Consider the following 19,800-nt stretch of genomic DNA (forward strand, 5'->3'; position numbering starts at 1 on the left):
ATTGATGCTCAGGTCTATGCTCCTGCGTTGCTGGAGAATTTGCGTGGTATGTCTTGCTCTGGAACTTATTATCTCTTGGGTGGAGCTTGGTTTCAGTGAATTTATGGAGGCTATTGGATGGTCTCTTATTAATTAATGTTTCCCCTGGCTTTCAGTCTTATTCTTGCAGTAGCCTCAAGACTTCTCCTTCCATACAGCCTCAATAATAAAACTTTTAGGTTAATGGTGAAAAGATTCTCCACAGTGAGGGATACCCAGAAAGGTTCACTGAGTTACATGGAGAGATGAGGTGGGGGGGGGGTGTGTTGAGGTGACCAGGAGGGGAAGAGGGGAATTCAAATGTGGAGAGAGCAATCTAGCCAGTAAGCACTTCCCTCTGTGCTTTCCACAGTTTGGAACCCTCAGAGTGATTCACAGAGATACATAGAGAGGGGGGAGGAAGGTAACAGAGGTGAGCATGAGTAGAAAGGGAGGAATTAAGAGGGGAGAGAGAGATCTGGGCAGTATCCTGTTCCTGAAGTGTTCTCCGGTACCCAGAACACCCTCAGAGATTCACAGAATTGGGTTGAGAAGAGAAGGAGGAGGGTGGGAGATAGAGGTTCCCTGGGGGAGAAGAAAGAGCATCAATAGGGGGAGAGAGTGATCAGGCCAGTGATCACACTCCTGAGTAAAAATGGGTCCTAAAGATTGGGTTCTTAAATGTACAAAGTTGATATCAAATATGTAAAACACAGATTAAAAATCTAGAGTAGAGGTTAGACTCTTATAAAACTTACAATCTAAAAAAAAAAAAAAAAAAAGGGAACAGTGTAAAAAGAAAAAAAACAGTAAAACAGTAAAAAAAGAAACAGTAAAAAAATGTAGAACAGGAAAAAAACATTAAAAAAAAAGAAAACACAAAAGGTATAAGATATATGTATGTAGTTTGCTTCAAAAATAGGGGTTTTTTTTTTTTTTTTGCAAGTTAATAGTGGGTTATGAAAATGAAAGTTAAAGGTGTAATAGAGGACTTGAAGAAAAAGGAAAGAAGAGAAAAAAAAAATTTTTTAATTAAAAAAAAAATTAAAAAAAAATTAAAAAAAAAAAAATAATAATAATAGTAAAAAATATATATATCCCGGACTTTCTCTGGAGCTGTTGTGAGCAGTGTGGGATCTGCTCAGTTTTAGATAGATCCTTATTCCTGCTTATACTTTTCAAGATCTGTAGGTCCTTTTTAATGCAGTCGGTATTAACTACAGGGATCTTAATCTGTTGGCCTGTCCCTTCCAAAGCACTTCCCTCTGTTTATTTGGCTTCTGTTTGGAGATCTCTTCAGTATCTAATTTCCGCCCTGCAACAAAGCGGTGGAGGTGATCTCTTTAGGTTCGCTTGTTCAATCGTGCTGTGGGGAGGAAGGAACACTGCAATTCTGGCGTGTGTGTGGTAAGCTCGCAGTGTCTCGGCCGCACTGGGTTCGCCCCCGCTCACGGCGTGTGTGCTTTCCCCGTCTACCCTGCTCAGGCTTCAGGTTACTCGGCCGGGGAGCGGGCCCTGAGCTGCGTGCACTTCCCAGGTCTAAGCCGCTCAGGTTCAGGCTCCCGGTTACTCCACAAAGGCGCAGACTCGATTTTGCCCGCGGCTTGTGCCGTTCCCGGTCGGAGCTGCCCAGGCGGCCAGGAGTTTGGCGAGGGCGCTGTCCCCTGTTGGGGCGGTGCGGCTTATCACCTCCCTGGTCCCCGCCTCGGTTTACGGGCGCGCCCGGCTCCGGTGTGCTTTGTGTCGGTTCTGGGGAGCTGGTCTCTGGCTGCGACCCTCCCGGCTGCTGTCGACCCTCCGGGATCTCAGGCAGTCTTTGCTTAAAAACTGGGAGCCTGTTTGCAGTTTGGTAGGGGGTGCCCTCTCTGGAGCCGAGTTTGCCCCTTTCCGGCTCTGGCGGGCCCCGCCTGCCCGCTGTGTCCGGCGGGGGTTGGCGCGGTCCGCAGCCGGCTAGCTCTCCTCTGGTATCGCTCAGTCCTTTGTTCTGTGAGCGGGCCGGCAGTGCCTTAGAGTTGGGCTTTTCGCGGGATAGTTCTCTCTCTCTCTCGCTGTCCCACAGTTTAGGTTACTATCTCACGTTAGCTCCCTCAGATTGCCCTCGGGGCACTCGGGCCCGGTCCTTACCCTAGGCAATGCCGCCCGCTCCTCTCCGTTCAGCCCCCACTTGCTGGTGGCGGATGATGCGAGCGTCTGGGGTTCTTTGCTGGGAGTTGCTTTAGGCACGTAATCTGTCGATTTTATTTATTTTTTCTTCCCAGTTACGTTGCCCTCCGAGATAAAAAATCCTCCCCCACACCCGCCGGTGAGAGGGTTTCCTGGTGCTTGGAAATTCCTCCTCTTTTACGACTCCCTCCCCGGGACGGGTCTCCGTCCCTAACTCTTTTGTCTCTCTTTTTTATCTTTTATAATTTCTCCTACCTCTTTTGAAGATAATGCGCAGTTTTTGTGAAAGCCTGACGTCCTCAGCCAGCCTTCAGAAGTAGTTTTGTGAAGTTTGGTCAGCGTTCAGATGTTCTTTCGATAAATTTGTGGAGGAGAGAGTGGTCTCCCCGTCCTATTCCTCCGCCATCTTCTGCCGCATATCCAGGAGATTTTAAATGAATAGTTAAGATTTTAAAATCATACTTCTTGATTGCTATTGTGGTAGAGACACTGCACATAGGGACAGGCGTATATCTTTGAGAGCTTGCCTAATTCAAGCTATTTCCGATCTAAAAGAGGTAGGAGAAGCTGGAAGAGTGCCTTTTATAACCATGTTCAACTTCCTATGGAACTACATTGACCATCTTCTACCACCCTCTCAACAGGAATTGCAATAGAGCTATTTCAAATCCTAAAAGATGATGCTGTGAAAGTGCTGCACTCAATATGCCAGCAAATTTGGAAAACTCAGCAGTGGCCATAGGACTGGAAAAAGTCAGTTTTCATTCCAATCTCAAAGAAAGGCAATGCCAAAGAATGCTCAAACTACCACACAATTGCACCCATCTCACATGCTAGTAAAGTTATGCTCAAAATTCTCCAAGCCAGGCTTCAACAGTCCGTGAACTGTGAACTTTCAGATGTTCAAGCTGGTTTTAGAAAAGGCAGAGGAACCAGAGATCAAATTGCCAACATCCATTAGATCATCGGAAAGGCAACAGAGTTCCAGAAAAACATCTACTTCTGCTTTATTGACTACACCAAAGCCTTTGACTGTGAGGATCACAACAAACTGTGGAAAATTCTTAAAGAGATGGGAATATCAGACCACCTGACCTGCCTCCTGAGAAATCTGTATGTGGGTCAGGAAGCAACAGTTAGAACTGGACATAGAACAACAGACTGGTTCCAAATAGGGAAAGGAGTACGTCAAGGCTGTATATTGTCACCCTGCTTATTTAACTTCTATGCAGAGTACATCATGAGAAACGCTGGGCTGGATGAGGCACAAGCTGGAATCAAGATTGCTGGGAGAAATATCAATAACCTCAGATATGCAGATGACACCACCCCTGTGGCAGAAAGAGAAGAAGAACTAAAGATCCTCTTGATGAAGGTGAAAGAGGAGAGTGAAAAAGTTGGTTTGAAACTCAACATTCAGTAAACTAAGATCATGGCATCTGGTCCCATCACTTCATGGCAAATAGATGGGGAAACAGTGGAAACAGTGGCTGACTTTATTTCTGGGGGCTCCAAAATCACCGGAGATGGTGACTGCAGCCAAGAAATTAAAAGATGCTTGCTCCTTGGAAGGAAAGCTATCATCAACCTAGACAGCATATTAAAAGGCAGAGACATTACTTTGCCAACAAAGGTCCATCTAGTCAAAGCTGTTGTTTTTCCAGTAGTCATGTAGGGATGTGAGAGTTGGACTATAAAGAAAGCTGAGTGCCGAAGAATTGATGCTTTTGAACTGTGGTGTTGGAGAAGACTCTTGGGAGTCCCTTGGACTGCAAAGAGATCCAACCAGTCCATCCTAAAGGAAATCAGTCCTGAATATTCATTGGAAGGACTCATGCTGAAGCTGAAACTCCAATACTTTGGCCACCTGATGTGAAGAACTGACTCATTTGAAAAGACCCTGATGCTGGGAAAGATTGAAGGTGGGAGGAGAAGGGGACGACAGAGGATGAGATGGTTGGATGGCATCACCGACTCAATGGACATGAGTTTGAGTAAACTCCAGGAGTTGGTGATGGACAGGGAGGCCTGGCATGCTGCAGTCCATGGGGTCACAAAGAGTGGAACATGACTGAGTGACTGAACTGACTGACTGAACTGACCAGCCTCTCACAGCTAAGACTGAGGCTGCAGGGATAATAAAGGGAAAATTAGGAGGCTTCCTGACCCCTGCCTGCAGAAAGAGACTAAGGAACAAGGTGAGTGGAACTGCAGAGCAGCTGAGCTCAGGGATGACACACAAATCTGGTTTTTCACAACTGGAACTGAAAAAAGAGAGTTCTAGATCCAACCTGGGCTTCTCAGCTTCTCTGTCTCTGGGGGTGCTTTTACAGTGAGACAGGTCCTATGGCTTCGTCTCTGAGACTTGGGAGGGAGATGGTCCTTCAACAACATACAGCTATCTAGACAAGAAACCATTGTCGGAAACACAGCCCAGGAGGCACTCCTAACAACTGGCCCTTCAGTAAAGGAAACCATTTGCTAAGGGCTTGATGGAGAAAGAGTGGATGAGTTTATTTATGAAGCTAGGAGGGAAGGCAAGAATGAGTCATCTCCTCTTTCTGCTGACAAAACAGCTGTTAGCTTGAGAACCAATCTAACTTTGAGGCAGGATGTTCTGAAACAACCTCCAGGCAGAATACAAAAGTCTCTCAGAATTCAGTTGCTCCTCTGTGAGTTGTGGCTGCGACGCAGCAGCAGCGCCAACTCTTGGCTGCTGTGAGCACGGTGATTCCAGTGCCCCTGGCTGCAGAGCTCAGCGGCTCATTGTGTCCTGGGGCTGAATGCTAAGACCGCAAATCGTGTGCCCTCCTTGGGGTGTTTAAGCTCATCCCACTTGGATTCTGCCCCAACTTTGCAGGCTCCTGGGTGGCCCAGAGTCATCTGTTTTCATTCCATTGCTAATATCAGGTTGAGTTTCAACAGACTCAATCCTTTTCTCCTCTCCTCCCTGCTTCCCCTTTGGGCCAGGAGCCTCAATCCTATTATTTATAAGCAAATTGTTGGTCTGCTCTTTCAAAGACTAAATCAGACTATAGTGCATAACATTCAGTGCAACTTTCATTGAGCTAGAAGATGACTGTGGTTCTTTATGATAATTCTCATGACAGAGATAAGATGTTGAGTCTAAAGAAGATTGAGTGCTTTGCCTAAAGTTACACACTCATCAACTTGTAAAATGTAGTTAGGATTTGAACCCAGGTTTCTGGGACTTCAGACTCTGTAGCTTTTCCATGGTGCATTTTCACCTACCCTGCTATGCACTTCAGTCCCTTATCTCTGTTCCATCTCCAGGCCGGGTCACCTTATTGCATCTTTGTAGGTGCCTTTGTGCAAAATGTGTAACTAAACCTTGACAACCCTGAGTCAGGCTCCCCTAGGTCTAACTATATCCTGGGGAGAGTGGGATGCTACCTCTCTTCATCTCCTACCACTGTGCTCTATTGATAAATCCTCAGAAATTACAAAGGCCGAGAAATCACGGGTGTTTTTTTTTTTCTATGATAAAATAAAGAATTTATTTCTTTTTATTTTGAATCCCTTCTATTTCCATTCTACAGAATCTACTGATTCTGAGATGCCAGATTTCTTATTAAATAATGTGTGTTCAGTCGGTCAGTCGTGTTTGAGTCTTTGTGACCTCTTGGACTGTAGCCCGCCAGGCTCCTCTGTCCAAGGAATTCTCCAGGCAAGAATACTGGAGTGGTTTGCCATTTCCTCCTCCAGGGGATCTTCCCGACCCAGGGATCCAAACCATGCCTCCTGTGTCTCCTGTATGGGCAGGTGGATTGTTTACCACTGAGATGCCAGATTTATTATTAAATAATAAATATAGCTGGCTTTCCTGGTGACTCAGACAGTAAAGAATCTAGCTGAGAGAATACTCAGCTATAGAAAATGTTTAATCTAATTTATTACATTTTCTGTCTGCTATTTAGGTTGTAAATTGCTTTCCGTTAGCTTTAATTTATGAAAATAAGCCGTGAGAAGTCAGAAAATGTTGAATATGTGCTGGCATCAACACTCTGGGAAGGTTATGCCTCAGCTAAGGAGATGCTTAAGTCATTTAAAGGCTTATTTCAAAGTTCAAAAATGAAATTATTACTGCACAGAGACATCAACACAGTTCTTACATCAAGAATATGATGGGAAAGCAATGAGTGATACTTTACATGAATAAATATCTTTTTATGGTCTATTAAGAATTCTGTGCTTGAGCTAGTAGTTACTCCCATTAGCTTCTAAATGAAGCATTGTTGAGAAGCACTGGACTGTGATATTATGAATGACGCTGCCAGTAGAATAAAGTGATACAAGAGTTGAGTTGTTTTCAAATCATAGCTGGAGAGATACTACAGGATCAATGAGTTTGGTATATAAGAGAGACAAGGAATGAGAGGAGAGCTCCATCTTTTCTGAATGCCAACTAGGATACACAGAGGGATGATATTTTGGTTGGGTCCAAATAGTAAGTCACAGAACCAGAAATGAGGATGGATGGGGTTGTTATTTTCTTGAACTCTCTTAATCATATTAATACAAGTAGGGATACAATAGAGTTTAATGAACCAGAAGACCAGGCTGGACTGAAAGGAAGAGTCAGCTGACATGGACCAAATGGGATGGTATGACCACAGGGGTCCTAGCAGGGCAGGGTCCCCCTGTGATAACTGGGCACTGAGGAAGACATCCGGTCATTTGGCCAGCTTATGTACTACTGATAATAGAAGCAACAAAAAAGCTTCTTACTAGAGGCACAAGGACACCCAGCATTCTCAGGAAACAAGGTGGACACCAGGATCATGGCTGTGCTTGTTATCTGAGATCACACCAGCTGGTGGGAACTGGGTTTCTAATGTGTTGGGTCTTATTTTAATAGCCAGTCAGGCTGAGTCATTATGTAACAGGCACTGTTGTTTGCTAAAGCCTTCCACAGATTATAAATAATAAATTCAATCCCTCTATAACTGTGGTGATTCTTCCTGTCTACTTCTTATTTATCGACTGTATTTTATTCACTTTGTTTGCCCTATAGTACCTAGATAAATGCTTGCCTAGTTTGAGTTCTTAGAAAACGTGTAGTGGTATTCTCGCTTTGAAAATGACCTAAAAGTTGCGGGAAAATAATTGTTTTAGCAGCATGTAAGATGTCCTCTTCGAGAGAAGGACAGCTCTGAGAGGCCAGTGTTTGTAGGTGGATCTATGGGAGGAAAAGTAAGATACTTTGGTCAGGGACATACATATAAAAAAAAAGGTAAAATGAACATCTGTGGTGCACAGGCAAGTAATGGGCATTGGATGCTGGGTTAGAGACTAAGAAGAATGAGAAAGAGTTGAGGAAAGAGGTAGGTTGCTGAGGAACAATGAGGAAGTAACACTGTCCAATGAGATGTTCTTAATGGCGGGGGTTTCACAACAGAGGCACTTAACTTATTTGGTTCCGAATTGTTAATAGTATTGGAAATTGTATCTGCTTCGTTGAATCCTCAGGCCTTTTCCATTATTTTGGGCATAAAAGAATTAGAACGGTGTCCATAATGAGGAAATGCAGAAAAAGAAATATACTCTTGGGACGTCCCTGGTGGTCCAGGGGCTAAGACTCTGCACTCCCAATGCAGGGGTCCTGGGTTTGATCCCCGGTCAGGGGACTAGATCCCATATGCAACAACTAAGAGTTCTCCTGCAGCAACGAAAATAGAAGACCCCACGTGCACAGCCAAAAATAAATAAATAAATAAATATTTAAAAAGAAATATACCCCTGAAATACTAAGATAAACCCTAAATTTAACTCAGAAGAAGCGAAAATGGGAATTCCAGGTTGACCAGGTGAGGTATCAGTTCTGATTGGTTCCCTCTAATAAACCTGGGAGGGACCCATCTCTTCCCTCTGCTGGGGGGGAGGGAAATCAATTTGTTCAACGTTTGGATTTAATTTTACTGGAGTTTTCAGTTTCAGACAACAAAAGCAAGAGGAAATTCTCTCCTCATCTTATCTTCCTAGTTTGTAATTCAGTATGCATTTGGCATTTAGAAATATATATATTCAGAAAATACATATATTTTAATCTAAAAGAACTGCTGATACTATTAAGAGATACTAATTATAATCCTTCAAAATAATGAATTTTTCAAATTAGCATCTTACTGTTTACTTTCATATCCTAAAAGTCTGAGCCTCTAGGGGTGGGAAGCTAGAATTGTGACACCCAAGAATGATAGTAGATATACAGAACTCTGTCCTTCGTCCCTGTTATTCAAGCTTTTAATAAAGTCCCCTTCAGTACTGTCTTCTGACGTCAAGAAATCCTTCTTTTACGATGACCTATATAATATCCATCTTTTAAAACTACTCTCAGTTGCTTCTCATATTATTTTAATGATTTTAACACAAGCATGTAAATACTTTTATTATCTCCATACACACATGAGAATATCAACAGTCATGGATTGATGTTTGCAGAGTTTAAACTTGCATGTGGGGACCAGCTTCAAACTCACATTTGATCATCAAACCTAAAGAACAGGAGGGATTTATAAGTGAGGTAGGAACCCAGCCATCAAGGTCTGTGCCGAAAATTCTTTCCCTAAAACTTGCCACACAGCACTGTGCCTCTTATAAGCCAAAATAGAGTCTTGCTTAAGGCATTTATGAAATATGAAAATTAAAGCAGAATCTCTATTACTAATGATGATGGCACCTGGTATTGTCATAACGTGGGTTATACAATAAAGCAAGGCAATTATGCCAAAATGCCTGAACTACTAAAAAACTTATATCATATATTAAATATTCACCCCACACACATGTATAATTCTATACTCAGAGTTATACCAAGCCAAAATCAATCCCTAGGAATAAAATAGAAACAACTTTTCTCTGCCTCTCTTACCTTCTCTCCCTAGACAGCAATAATAATAATGCTGATTTAAATGTCATTAAAACATTTACACAGTGTATCTAGATTTTCATCAGAGTCTAATATTATTACAACAGTGGCTCTATAAAGTAGGAATTGAGGTGTACATAGCTTAAAGATGAATGAATGTTAAGCATAAAAAGTGTCATCGCTCAGTTTAATTTCACGCTACTTGCTAGAGGTTTCCTGCAACTCCAGTCCAGATTTGGGGAGCTACTCTCTGGCTTGGAGTAGCAGACAGCAGGGACGCTTTCAGTTTGAAGGAGCCCATTATTGAGCTAAACAAATGCTTGGCATTTTGCATCATCAGCTCATCAAGCCTACAGACAACCAGCTTCTCTCTAACCACCATCATCATTAGATAGGACAGCTTGCCTTTCTACAGTTTTACAGTGGATCCCACGTGCCTCTTAAATCCAATTAGACTCCTGAGTTGGAGTTCCTCTAGGAGCTCCTTTGTTTTCGGCTCTTAGCCTTCTACTCAGGTTGTTAAAGTTCTAACCAGTTTATGGCCCTGCTTATAAGAACCTCCTCTGTGCCAAACCACATTTTCCTTCTTTAGAATAGAGTCACTTTCCAAGAAGGGCCCGAGTTTCTTCCTCCTTTCTTTGCTGTTTTCCTCCGTCTCTGTAACTTTCCACAGCCTGACTCAGATGGTTCTGTGCTGTGTCAGATGCTGGCTGATTCATTTGATGAGTAAGTGGTTTGGATTAAGACCTTGGTAGGCCTTCTCTAGAACAGGCCAGTGTTCATCTAACAGCTTTTCAATGAAACCCCAGGCGTTTTCAAGGGTGAGAGAAGAAAGGAAAGAAACAGTGGAGATAAGTGAAAACTGGTATCAAGAAAGCAAACCACTCAGTGAAGGGACTGGCATTTTGGAAGGCAGAGGGAAGGAGATTCACCTGGGGAGCATTCTGGCTTCTCCAGCTGAGATTTCTGCTGTGGCTCCAGGCCAGTCTCTGAAAATTCCTTTGTCTCTCTCATCTTTGGATTCCTATGCAGGCCTAGAGCAGCTTCTACACAGGGCAAGCCTTGCAAATGTACCCCTTATTATTTATGCTTTTCAGTTTTCCAGATAGTTCTTTTTCCAAGTTAGACTAAACTCATCTCCTGAAAGATCTGAGTAAATTCAAAGTTCTAGATACACAGTAAACTCTCTATTTGAATGTACCGAGGACTGTCACAATGTGAACCCCAACGACACTGTGATGTGTGAGGGTCTCAGAGTCATGTCCAAATATAAGGACAAAAGCCACACAAGAGCAACTTCAAAATCATTCCAGTGCTTTACCAGTATTAACACCATCAAACAAGCGAGGGCTGGTAACTATTCACCGTACCTAGATCACTTCTGTCCGCAATTCATCTTCACATCAACGCACAAGCATACCCTGAGTCTCAGATAAATTACGTACAATCACTCCCATTTTCCATGCTGGGGTTTGAGGATTTAGAGACTAAACGAATTTCCTAAAGACGTGCAGTCTGCAGGGGGCCGAGTGAAAGGAGAAACTGAGGCTTTCCCTTCCAGCCCCGTGACCAAATCACAAGGCTTCTCCATCCACACTAGCCTTTTCGTGAAACCGAGAAAATGAAAGGCCTTGTTGGTAGAGGAAGCACTTGATAAATAATAATGAATTGCTCAAGTTTTTCATCCCTATGAGAAGTGCATAATCCACAGAGAATGTTATTCATTTCTCCTTCATCTTAATGTGATATGGTTTCTCAATGTTAAGGAGTAAAAGATGATATACTGTAATTCCATTTTAAAAATAAAAAATACAACAAATGGTGTTCTAGCATAGGAAGTGCTTGTTTTGTTGTTATGCCATGAACCTAAGTTGACAGCTGATTCCCCCACTCCCCCCTGTGATAACTGGAGTGCATAGCCACTGGTGGGGAGTTTTGATACACGAAAATGCTCCCTTGAATTTCTTATTTTCCTTACTACTTGCAATGTGGAGTGAAGCTCTGTTTTTAGGTAGCAAGTCGACCTTAGAATCTGAATACTGAGATAAAAATAATTATTGCTACTTCATTTCTTCAGCACACGATCTGTAAAAATATCATAAAGCAACTTACCTTCCAACTCGGAAGGTTTGGTGTATAATGAAGCGGTGATGAGCAGACTTGCTTCCTGGGGTCTCACTCCTTCTTTCCTTCTTCCCACCCATCCATCCACCTGGCCCCTCCTTTCCGGGCTCCCTTTCTTTTTACACTCAGCTCTCAGCTTATCCCTTTGACCCTGTAGTCACCCTGGCAGCTGACTTGGATATGTCTTATTAGTTCTTCAAGTCAGCAAGCCTAGACTCTTTAATAGGCCCTAATTCAGAACAGCTGTGTTTTCACTTTCTTCTGCTGCTGAACTTTTAGAGGAGGAAAATTTTATACAATTAAGTAACAGAAAATAAATGAGCAATTTATGTCATTAATTTTATCAGTCTTTTCAGGGAAATGATGCAAGCATGAAACATCAAAGACAATTTTTGAAAAAAACTGAAATGTTTTCCAGTAGGTTTGATTGAACTTACTTGGCCCTAGGGAGGTTCTTAATGGATGATTAATAAATGTATTTCAATCTTTTTTTTTTCTTTTCTCCCTAAAATTACCCTAGGCATGTAACTCTGAAGTTTTTCATTCAGGGAACCCCAAAGAGCTTTAGGGTTACATTCAATCCTAAAGTAATTAAAAATAATATAGTAATTTCCCTTTAAACAATTCTCTGTGTACTTGACATTTCTGTAGAAAAAGCTATGGCACAATAGTTTCATAAATTATGTAACACTTTTAAAATCTGTGGTAAAACAAAGTGGTAAATTCAATGCAGAGCTCAATGTGTACATGGCTCAAACAGAAGAAACTGAACAAGGCTCCAGGGGAAAGTTCAGGAGCTACAAGCTCCACTGTCCTGCAAACCTGGCCGGCCAGCAGCCGTGTAGACCATCCGTGGGGCGTTGTCAGTGCCCTGCTGCCCCCTCTGCAACTTTCTGAGCATAAAAAGGACCACGCTGCTGTTGAACTGTTTCTCAACCCCACGCAAAAATGCCCTTGGCACACAGCAAAGAAAACCATAAACACAACGGAAAGACAACCCTTGGAATGGGAGAAAATATCTGCAAATGAAGCAACTGACAAGGGATTAATCTCCAAAATATACAAACAGCTCATGCAGCTCAAAAAACAAAAAAAAAAATGGGTGAAAGACCTAAACAAGCAGGCATTTCCCCAAAAACACAGATAGCCAACAAATACATGAAAGATTCTCAACATCACCAGTTTTTAGAGAAATGCAAATCAAAGGTACAGTGAGGTATCACCACATACCAGTCAGAATGGATATCATCCAAACATCTACAAATAATAAATGCTGGAGAGGGCGTGGAGAAAAGGGAACCCTCTTATACTGTTGGTGGGAATGTAACTTGGTACAATCACTATGGAGAACAGTATGAAGATTCCTTATAAACTAAAAATAAAACTACCATATGACCTGGCAACTCATTCCTGGGCATATACCTGGAGAAAAGCATAATTCAAAAAGATACATCCACCCCAATGTTCATTACAGCACTATTGACGACAGTCAGGCCATGGAAGCAATCTCAACGTCCATCAGCAGAGAAATGGATAAAGAAGATGCGGTACATATATACTTATATACAGTGAAATATTACTCAGCCATGAAAAGGGACAAAATTGTGCCATTTGCAGAGACATGGATGGATCCAGAGACTGTCATACAGAGCAAAGCAAGTCATAAAGAGAAAAACAAATATCATAGATTAACTCATGTATGTGAAATCTAGAAAAATGATATAGATGAACTTATTTGCAAAGCAGAAAGACAGCCTCAGAAATAGAGAACAAATGTACGGATACCAAGGAGGGAAGGAGGGGGTGGGATGAATTGGGAGATTGGGATTGACGTATATACACTAGAATGTATAAAATAGGTAACTAATGTACACCCATGGTGGATTCATGTCAATGTATGGCAAAACAAATACAATATTGTAAAGTTAAAAAATAGATAAATAAACTAATTTAAAATTAAAAAAAAATAGGTAACTAATGAGAACCTACTGTGTATTAGCAAAGGGAACTCTAAACTCAATGCTCTGTGGTGACCTAAATGGGAAGGAAATCCAAAAAAGGGAGGATGCATGTATACATCCAGCTGACTCACTTGGTGTGACTTCTCTCTAAAGAGCTCGGTCATCTCTGACAATTACTATTACTGTGCTGCAATTGTATTATCTGGTAAAAAAAGGAAAAGAAATGCACTAGATAATTTCTAAAATTATTATCTTTCAATTTTAAAAAATCTGGCTATATAAATACTGCATGTTTATTGTAAGAAATTCAAAGTCTGTAGTATAACTGTCAGTGATTAGTAGAATTTCTCCTTTTTTTATTTTTTTAAAGGAGAAACTACTTTCCTGCCCCTGCTGTTTTATTTCTTCTTATGGCTTTGTGTTAATTTCTAGTATTCTTTCATTTCAACCTGAAGGACTCCTCTTCAGTATTTCTTACAGGGCGGGTCCAATAGTAAGAAACTAACTTTGTTTTTATCTGGGAATGTCTTACTTTCTCCCCCATTTTTTGAAGAGACAGTTTTGCCAGATGAGAATTCTTGGTTCACAGTTTTTTTTTTTTTTTAGCACTTTAAACCATGTCTTCTGATCTCATGGTTTCTGATGAGAAATTGGCTGTTAATCTTATTGAGGATCCTTTGTAGATGACAAGTTGCTACCCTCTTGCTGCTTTCAGGATTCTCTTTTATCTTCCAACTTTGTGTGGGTATCTTTGAATCCATCCTGCTTGGATATTGCTGAGTTCCTTGGGTGTATGTATGTGGATACACATGTCCATCTCTTCCACCAAAGCTGAGAGCTTTTGCACACTATTTCTCCAGACGTCCTTCTTTTCTTTCTCCCTTCCTCCCTTTCTCTCTCTCTCTCCCTCCCTCATTCTCTGCTATTTCTGAGACTCCCATAATGCATGCTTCGGGCACTCTACACGTACCATACTTTTACTTTTCTTTAGCTAATTCTTCTTCATTTTGTTTAAATGAACTATTAAATCCCTTGAGTGAATTCTTCACTATAATAGTTGTACTTTTCAAATCCAAAATTTCTGTTCTTTTTTTAAACTCTTTTTACTGATATTCTGATTTTGTTAGTACACTGTTTTCAGTTTTCTTTGTCTTTTTTTAGCATATTTAAAGTTATTTTAAAGTTTTTGTCAAATATCACAACATTGAAACTTCCTCAGTGACCTTTTCTGTCAAAGGTCATACTGTTCCTTTCACTGAATCATATTTTTCTGTTTCTTTACACACCTTGTGATTTTTTTTGCTGTTGTTGAACACTGGACATTTGAATATTATAATGTGGTCCCTCTGAAAAGTAGATTCTCCCCCTTCCCAGTGATTTGCTGGGCTTTTTGTTTGTTTGTTTAAGGCTGTAGAAGTCTATTTTTCTTGTTACTTCCATGAACAATTTTGCAAAGCCTGCTTCTTGTGGGTAGTCACTAAAGCCTTTGTTCCTTAGCTTGTGTTCAGCTAGTGTTTTTGAATGCTAGGAGCTAAAACAACAAACGAACCTCTACAAAAAAACCCCAAACATACCCAAGGAAAAGCAACAATAACAGCAAAACCCACCTCTTTCAGTATTTGCAGACTGGTTCTATGCTGAGGGACTCCTTCAACACTTAATCACAAAACTACACTGCTGGAGTAAAGCCCCCGTGCGCAACAATTAGAAGAGTGAACTGCAATAAAGTGCATTTTCCACAGACCATTTCCAGTAGCTCCAATTCCAATGTAACATTTTTGCCTTTGCAAGTGAGAGGGCACTGAGTCTATTATCTGGGTACTGTTTGTGAAGACTTCAGGATATGAAAAAACGCTTAAGACAATGCTTTTGTTTATCATCATTAAGGAAAGAATAGCAGGGCCATCCTGCACTAGGGCTGTTCTCTAATCACATGCTTCTCTGAGTTGGGCTTGGGCAACTTGAAAATTATATTTCTCAGGGCTGAGATTACGCTGAACTTCAACAGAAATTGCTCGTCTTTCTACCCGTCATCTAGACAGCAGGGCGCAGTCACTGAGTTATTGGATGAACTTGGCACTATTCTGGTTTCTCAGGGTCATCAACCCTTTAGAGGTGAAGATTAACTCTTTCTCTCTTTCTGGGTTTTAAATATTGACTGTCTTAATGAAAGACTACAGAGATGGCTCATTGAAACTTCCTTCTGCAGGCAGGACATTTGCATGCTGTTAATTAAAACTGAGTTAAGTAGATATACTTACCTTTTAAACACAGTCCTAGAATTGTAACAAAGTAATTACTCATCTTAATTTAAAATGTATAGCAAGCTGAGCTCTATGTTATAAAAAGACATTTTTGATCTGCTAATTATATGGACACATACAGTGATGCTGGGCCTGTGCTTTTCCTCATATGTCTTGCTTTCAACTAACTTTATGGTTCAGTATAAAAGAAAAAATAAAAACAACAAAACTGTCAACAGTCGACCATGTCAAATAATCATGTTATTATTAGTGACCATGTGATTAGTCATGTTAGTAATGGCTTTGTCAATATTTGAGCAGGTAAAACCTGATGAGTTTCTCATCATGGCCAAAACATATCATGAACATTACTAACTGCTAAGTTACTGCACAGAAATCTTGAGATAAGATTCTTCTTTTAGAAATGTGTATGGGTTGGAGATTTTGCCAACTTGGCACAGAAGAAAACTTTCCAACCCTCTCATTATTCAAAAAGTAATTACATTAAAATCAACTAAATAGATTATAAAGGAGGCAAAAAATGTGACCTTGTAGTGAAGATACAAATTGTAGCCAGGGATTGGGATGTGTTTCCATTATCACTGGCATTTATAATTCAGAAGCCTTAAACGTCAATATATGCAATTCAATATATAAGTCATTATATTAGAAAATGCCATTTAAAAACCTAGAGAAGTTGAAATGGTTCTGATATAGGTATTTGAAGCAAGTATGAAGTTATTTTATATGTTTATCCAGTGATTTTTAAATATTCCTTTTCTGTGGACAAAGTTCTTAATTTCTTAAATATTAATTAAGCTGATTTTCATGAAGCAAAGGAAAAAGATCATTTGTGACAGTTTCAACATGGGAATGAACACGACGCGCTATGTAGCGCAGGTGACCCCCGCGTCTTCGTCGTGTGAGCAGGCTCTCACGCCCCACTGCCTGATTCTGCACTCTTCAATGGAGGACTCTTTCCCAAAGCAAAATACTTCATTCAGCCATATTGGACCTGTACCTGTAAAAATCAGACACAACTGTATTAGTAAGTATAGTTTAGTGTTTATGTTTGAGTGGAACAGAGTCATTAATTTATTCACTAATTTAACAAAAAATGTGTTGCTCATTATCCACATGCAAGCTCTGTGCTCTATATTAAGATTCAAAAATTAACTCCCTGCCTCAGAAAATTTTATTTTCTGTCAGTGTGTAAATGACAAAAATACTAAGTAATACGAGCTGTCATGAAGTTTAGTTCTTCATACAGACTTTTATGAAATCATAGATTAAAGAACTATTGGTTTTCTCCAAGGATTTAATAAATTCATTTTATTTGTAAAAATAAGGAAGGAAATAAGCTTTACTAACAATGGACATATGCTATAACTTAATGATCTAAATGTATCTGCTAGGAGGTATATCTAGAACATAAGCGATCCTGCAGTTCTTTTCTTAGCTTCCTGTGTGTTACAGTTTGCATGTGTCTGGTTTACCAGATACATTATCTATTTTTAATTAAACTAAGACTAACACAATCCGCAAAGGGCTTACAAACTATCCTGCAAGAAGACTACAGATTATTAATTGCAAACACAAGCAAACGAGAAAATGGCAGAGGTAACGTTTATACTCTGTCTGAAATCTTCCTCAGACACATTAGAAGGAAAAATAGGCTGTGAGCATAGGCTACCTGGAAGATAATGAACTAAACAAACTTAACTGCCACTTTCAAGATAAGGACATTATTTTATCAGTGAATAAGAAAACAGCTTTTTTTTTTTTTAAGGAATTCATGGCAAGAAAAGATAACTTTAAAATGAATATTTGGAAATGCTTTTCTGATATTCTCTAAAGATTTTTTTAAGTGTATCAGATATAACAGTTTTTTATTTCATACTTAAGACACTTGGGAACAGACTCTTTGAAAAACTTGAATGATTTCATTTGGTTTTGTTAAACATATAATATTGCAAACCTCCTGATGAATTTTCAAGAACATTTCATATCATCAAGAAACTGATGATTTAGCAGTGAAATTCCAATAAACATCTTTGCAAAACTGTGAATGGTAAATAAATATCTTAATACTGTAAGCATAATCAATAACGTACTTTTCCCATTTGGATCAATATGATGTTAAAGGGTTCTCTTTCAGTCACAAGAACTATATAAAGCATGTTTAGAAGCAAATTCAAAACCTAGAAACATACCTCTGTGTAGCTCTAAAAGCTAAATGAAGATTTGTTTTTTTACAGAGGAATATAGAATGGCACATATAATTCCATTACTCTTAAATGATTTTTCAAATAATCTGTGAGTTAAATAAAAGTTAATAATATGTCCATGACTAATGTGCATAATTGTATAGTAGTATGTGCCTATACTATACAACTAAATTAGCAGTTATTAGAAATTTTATAATCATGATGTGGATAATATTTGACCAAAGCTTAAAAAATGAATGAAGGTTTTCCATATATTGAAAAGATGTCATTCTATATAGTGGGGGCATCATGAAAACGTATGATGTATTAAAACAGTGAATGGTTTTCTGGCATCTGTAACAGAGTGTATTAACGAGGGGAGGAGGACTCTTTGGGAAGGTTGGATAGGAAGCTAGGACCATGCTATAAACATTTTTGGATTGTATAAGTCACCAAAAAAATAATAACATCATCAGAACTGTATTTTAGAATTGTGAGTCTGGCAGAAATGTGGAAGATGGATTGAAGAAGAAAAAAAATCTATAAGCTAAAGTGAAAGTGAAGTCGCTCAGTTGTGTCCGACTCTTTGTGACCCCATGGACTGTAGCCCACCAGGCTCCTCTGTCCATGGGATTTTCCAGGCAATAGTACTGGAGTGGGTTGCCATTTCCTTCTCCAGGGGATCTTCCCAACCCAGGGATCGAACCTGGGTCTCCCGCATTGTAGACAGATGCTTTACCATCTGAGCCACCAGGGAAGCTAAAGGAGCACTTAATAGGATGTTTACATAGATGTTTTCTGTAAAGACTCATGTTTTTATTTACTTTTAGAATTAGGAAATTGTAAGTTCCATATATAAAATAAATAGGTGCACTTACTTAATTTTTGAATAATCTGTGCCTTCACTAGAAATATCCAAATAAAGACAAATATTAATAATATTTAGTTTACATTATCAAAGTAACTGGGAATGGTATATTTGTTATTTCACATAATAGTAATTAAATCATTAGTACCCAAATAATGTCTCTATTAGACAAGTAAAGGTTTTCCTGGGCTCATCAATTATAAGAGTAGCAACTTGCAGAGCTCAATTGTTTTATGAAATGTTTTTAAGAGTAATAAGTCTTTTCAATTTGAAATTTTAAGGCAGATAAAAAGGAAAAGATTAGAGGAATATGATCTTAAAATCAGAAGCCTGGCCAGTAATACTCTTTGGTTTCCAAATTGCTCTTACTAGGTATATTGTGTTCTGTTTTGCATTTGTGAGTAATTGTGTGTGTGTATGCGCATGTTTGTGTGTGTGTGCATTTATATTAAATATATAAAGTCTATCTAAACTTTTGGGAAACTGCCCCAAAGAGCTACTCAACAAGATAGGCAAATAACAACAACTGGACAAATAATAAAACTATTTCCCGGCTAACGTGGAAGAGAGCCAAAACAGTGGGGCATTTATAAATTGTATTTATTACATTTATTTATTACAGTTCAGTTCAGTTTAGTTCAGTCGCTCAGTCGTGTCTGACTTTTTGTGAACATATGGACTGCAGCACACCAGGCCTCCTTGTCCATCACCAACTCCCAGAGTTTACTCAAACTCACATCCGATGAGTCGGTAATGCCATCCAACCATCTCATCCTCTGTCATCCCCTTCTCCTCCCATCTTCAATCTTTCCCAGCATCAGGGTCTTTCCCAGTGAGTCAGCTCTTTGCATCAGGTGGCCAAAGTATTGGAGCTTCAGCTTCAGCATCAGTGCTTCCAATGAATATTCAGGACTGATTTCTTTTAGGATGGACTGGTTGGCTCTCCTTGCAGTCCAAGGGACCCTCAAGAGTCTTCTCCAACACCATAGTTCAAAAGCATAAATTTTTTGGTGCTCAGCTTTCTTTATAGTCCAACTCTCATATCCATACATGACTACTGGAAAAACCATAGCTTTGACAGCAAAGTAATATCTCTGCTTTTCAATATGCTGTCTAGGTTGGTCATAACTTTCCTCCCAAGGAGTAAGCGTCTTTTCATTTCATGGCTGCAGTCACATCTGCAGTGATTTTGGAGCCCCAAAAATTAGTCTGTCACTGTTTCCATTGTTTCCCCATCTATTTGCCATGAAGTGATGGGACCAGATGCCATGATCTTAGTTTTCTGAATGTTGAGCTTTAAGCCAACTTTTTCACTCTCCTCTTTGAC

At 39.9% G+C, this 19,800-nt stretch overlaps 1 protein-coding gene across 11 annotated transcripts in view; it reads right to left on the bottom strand.

The window, feature by feature from the left end:
* Window positions 1-8,539: 8,539 nt before the first annotated feature.
* Window positions 8,540-19,800, bottom strand: part of MSR1 (macrophage scavenger receptor 1) — a 681,840-nt gene continuing 670,579 nt past the window's right edge. For 10 of the 11 annotated variants that reach the window (XM_081521505.1, XM_081521507.1, XM_081521506.1 and 7 more), the window contains one exon: window positions 15,640-16,419. In XM_081521505.1, the coding sequence (XP_081377631.1) occupies window positions 16,286-16,419 (134 nt within the window). In that variant the 3' untranslated portion in view covers window positions 15,640-16,285. Of the gene's footprint in view, window positions 9,861-15,639; window positions 16,420-19,800 lie in introns of those variants that run through there. The other variant, XM_081521514.1, reaches the window with a different exon arrangement.

This window comes from Giraffa tippelskirchi, chromosome 8 (genome assembly GCF_054371585.1).
Source record: "Giraffa tippelskirchi isolate mGirTip1 chromosome 8, T2T-mGirTip1v1.2.pri, whole genome shotgun sequence".
Taxonomy (NCBI): Eukaryota; Metazoa; Chordata; class Mammalia; order Artiodactyla; family Giraffidae; genus Giraffa; species Giraffa tippelskirchi.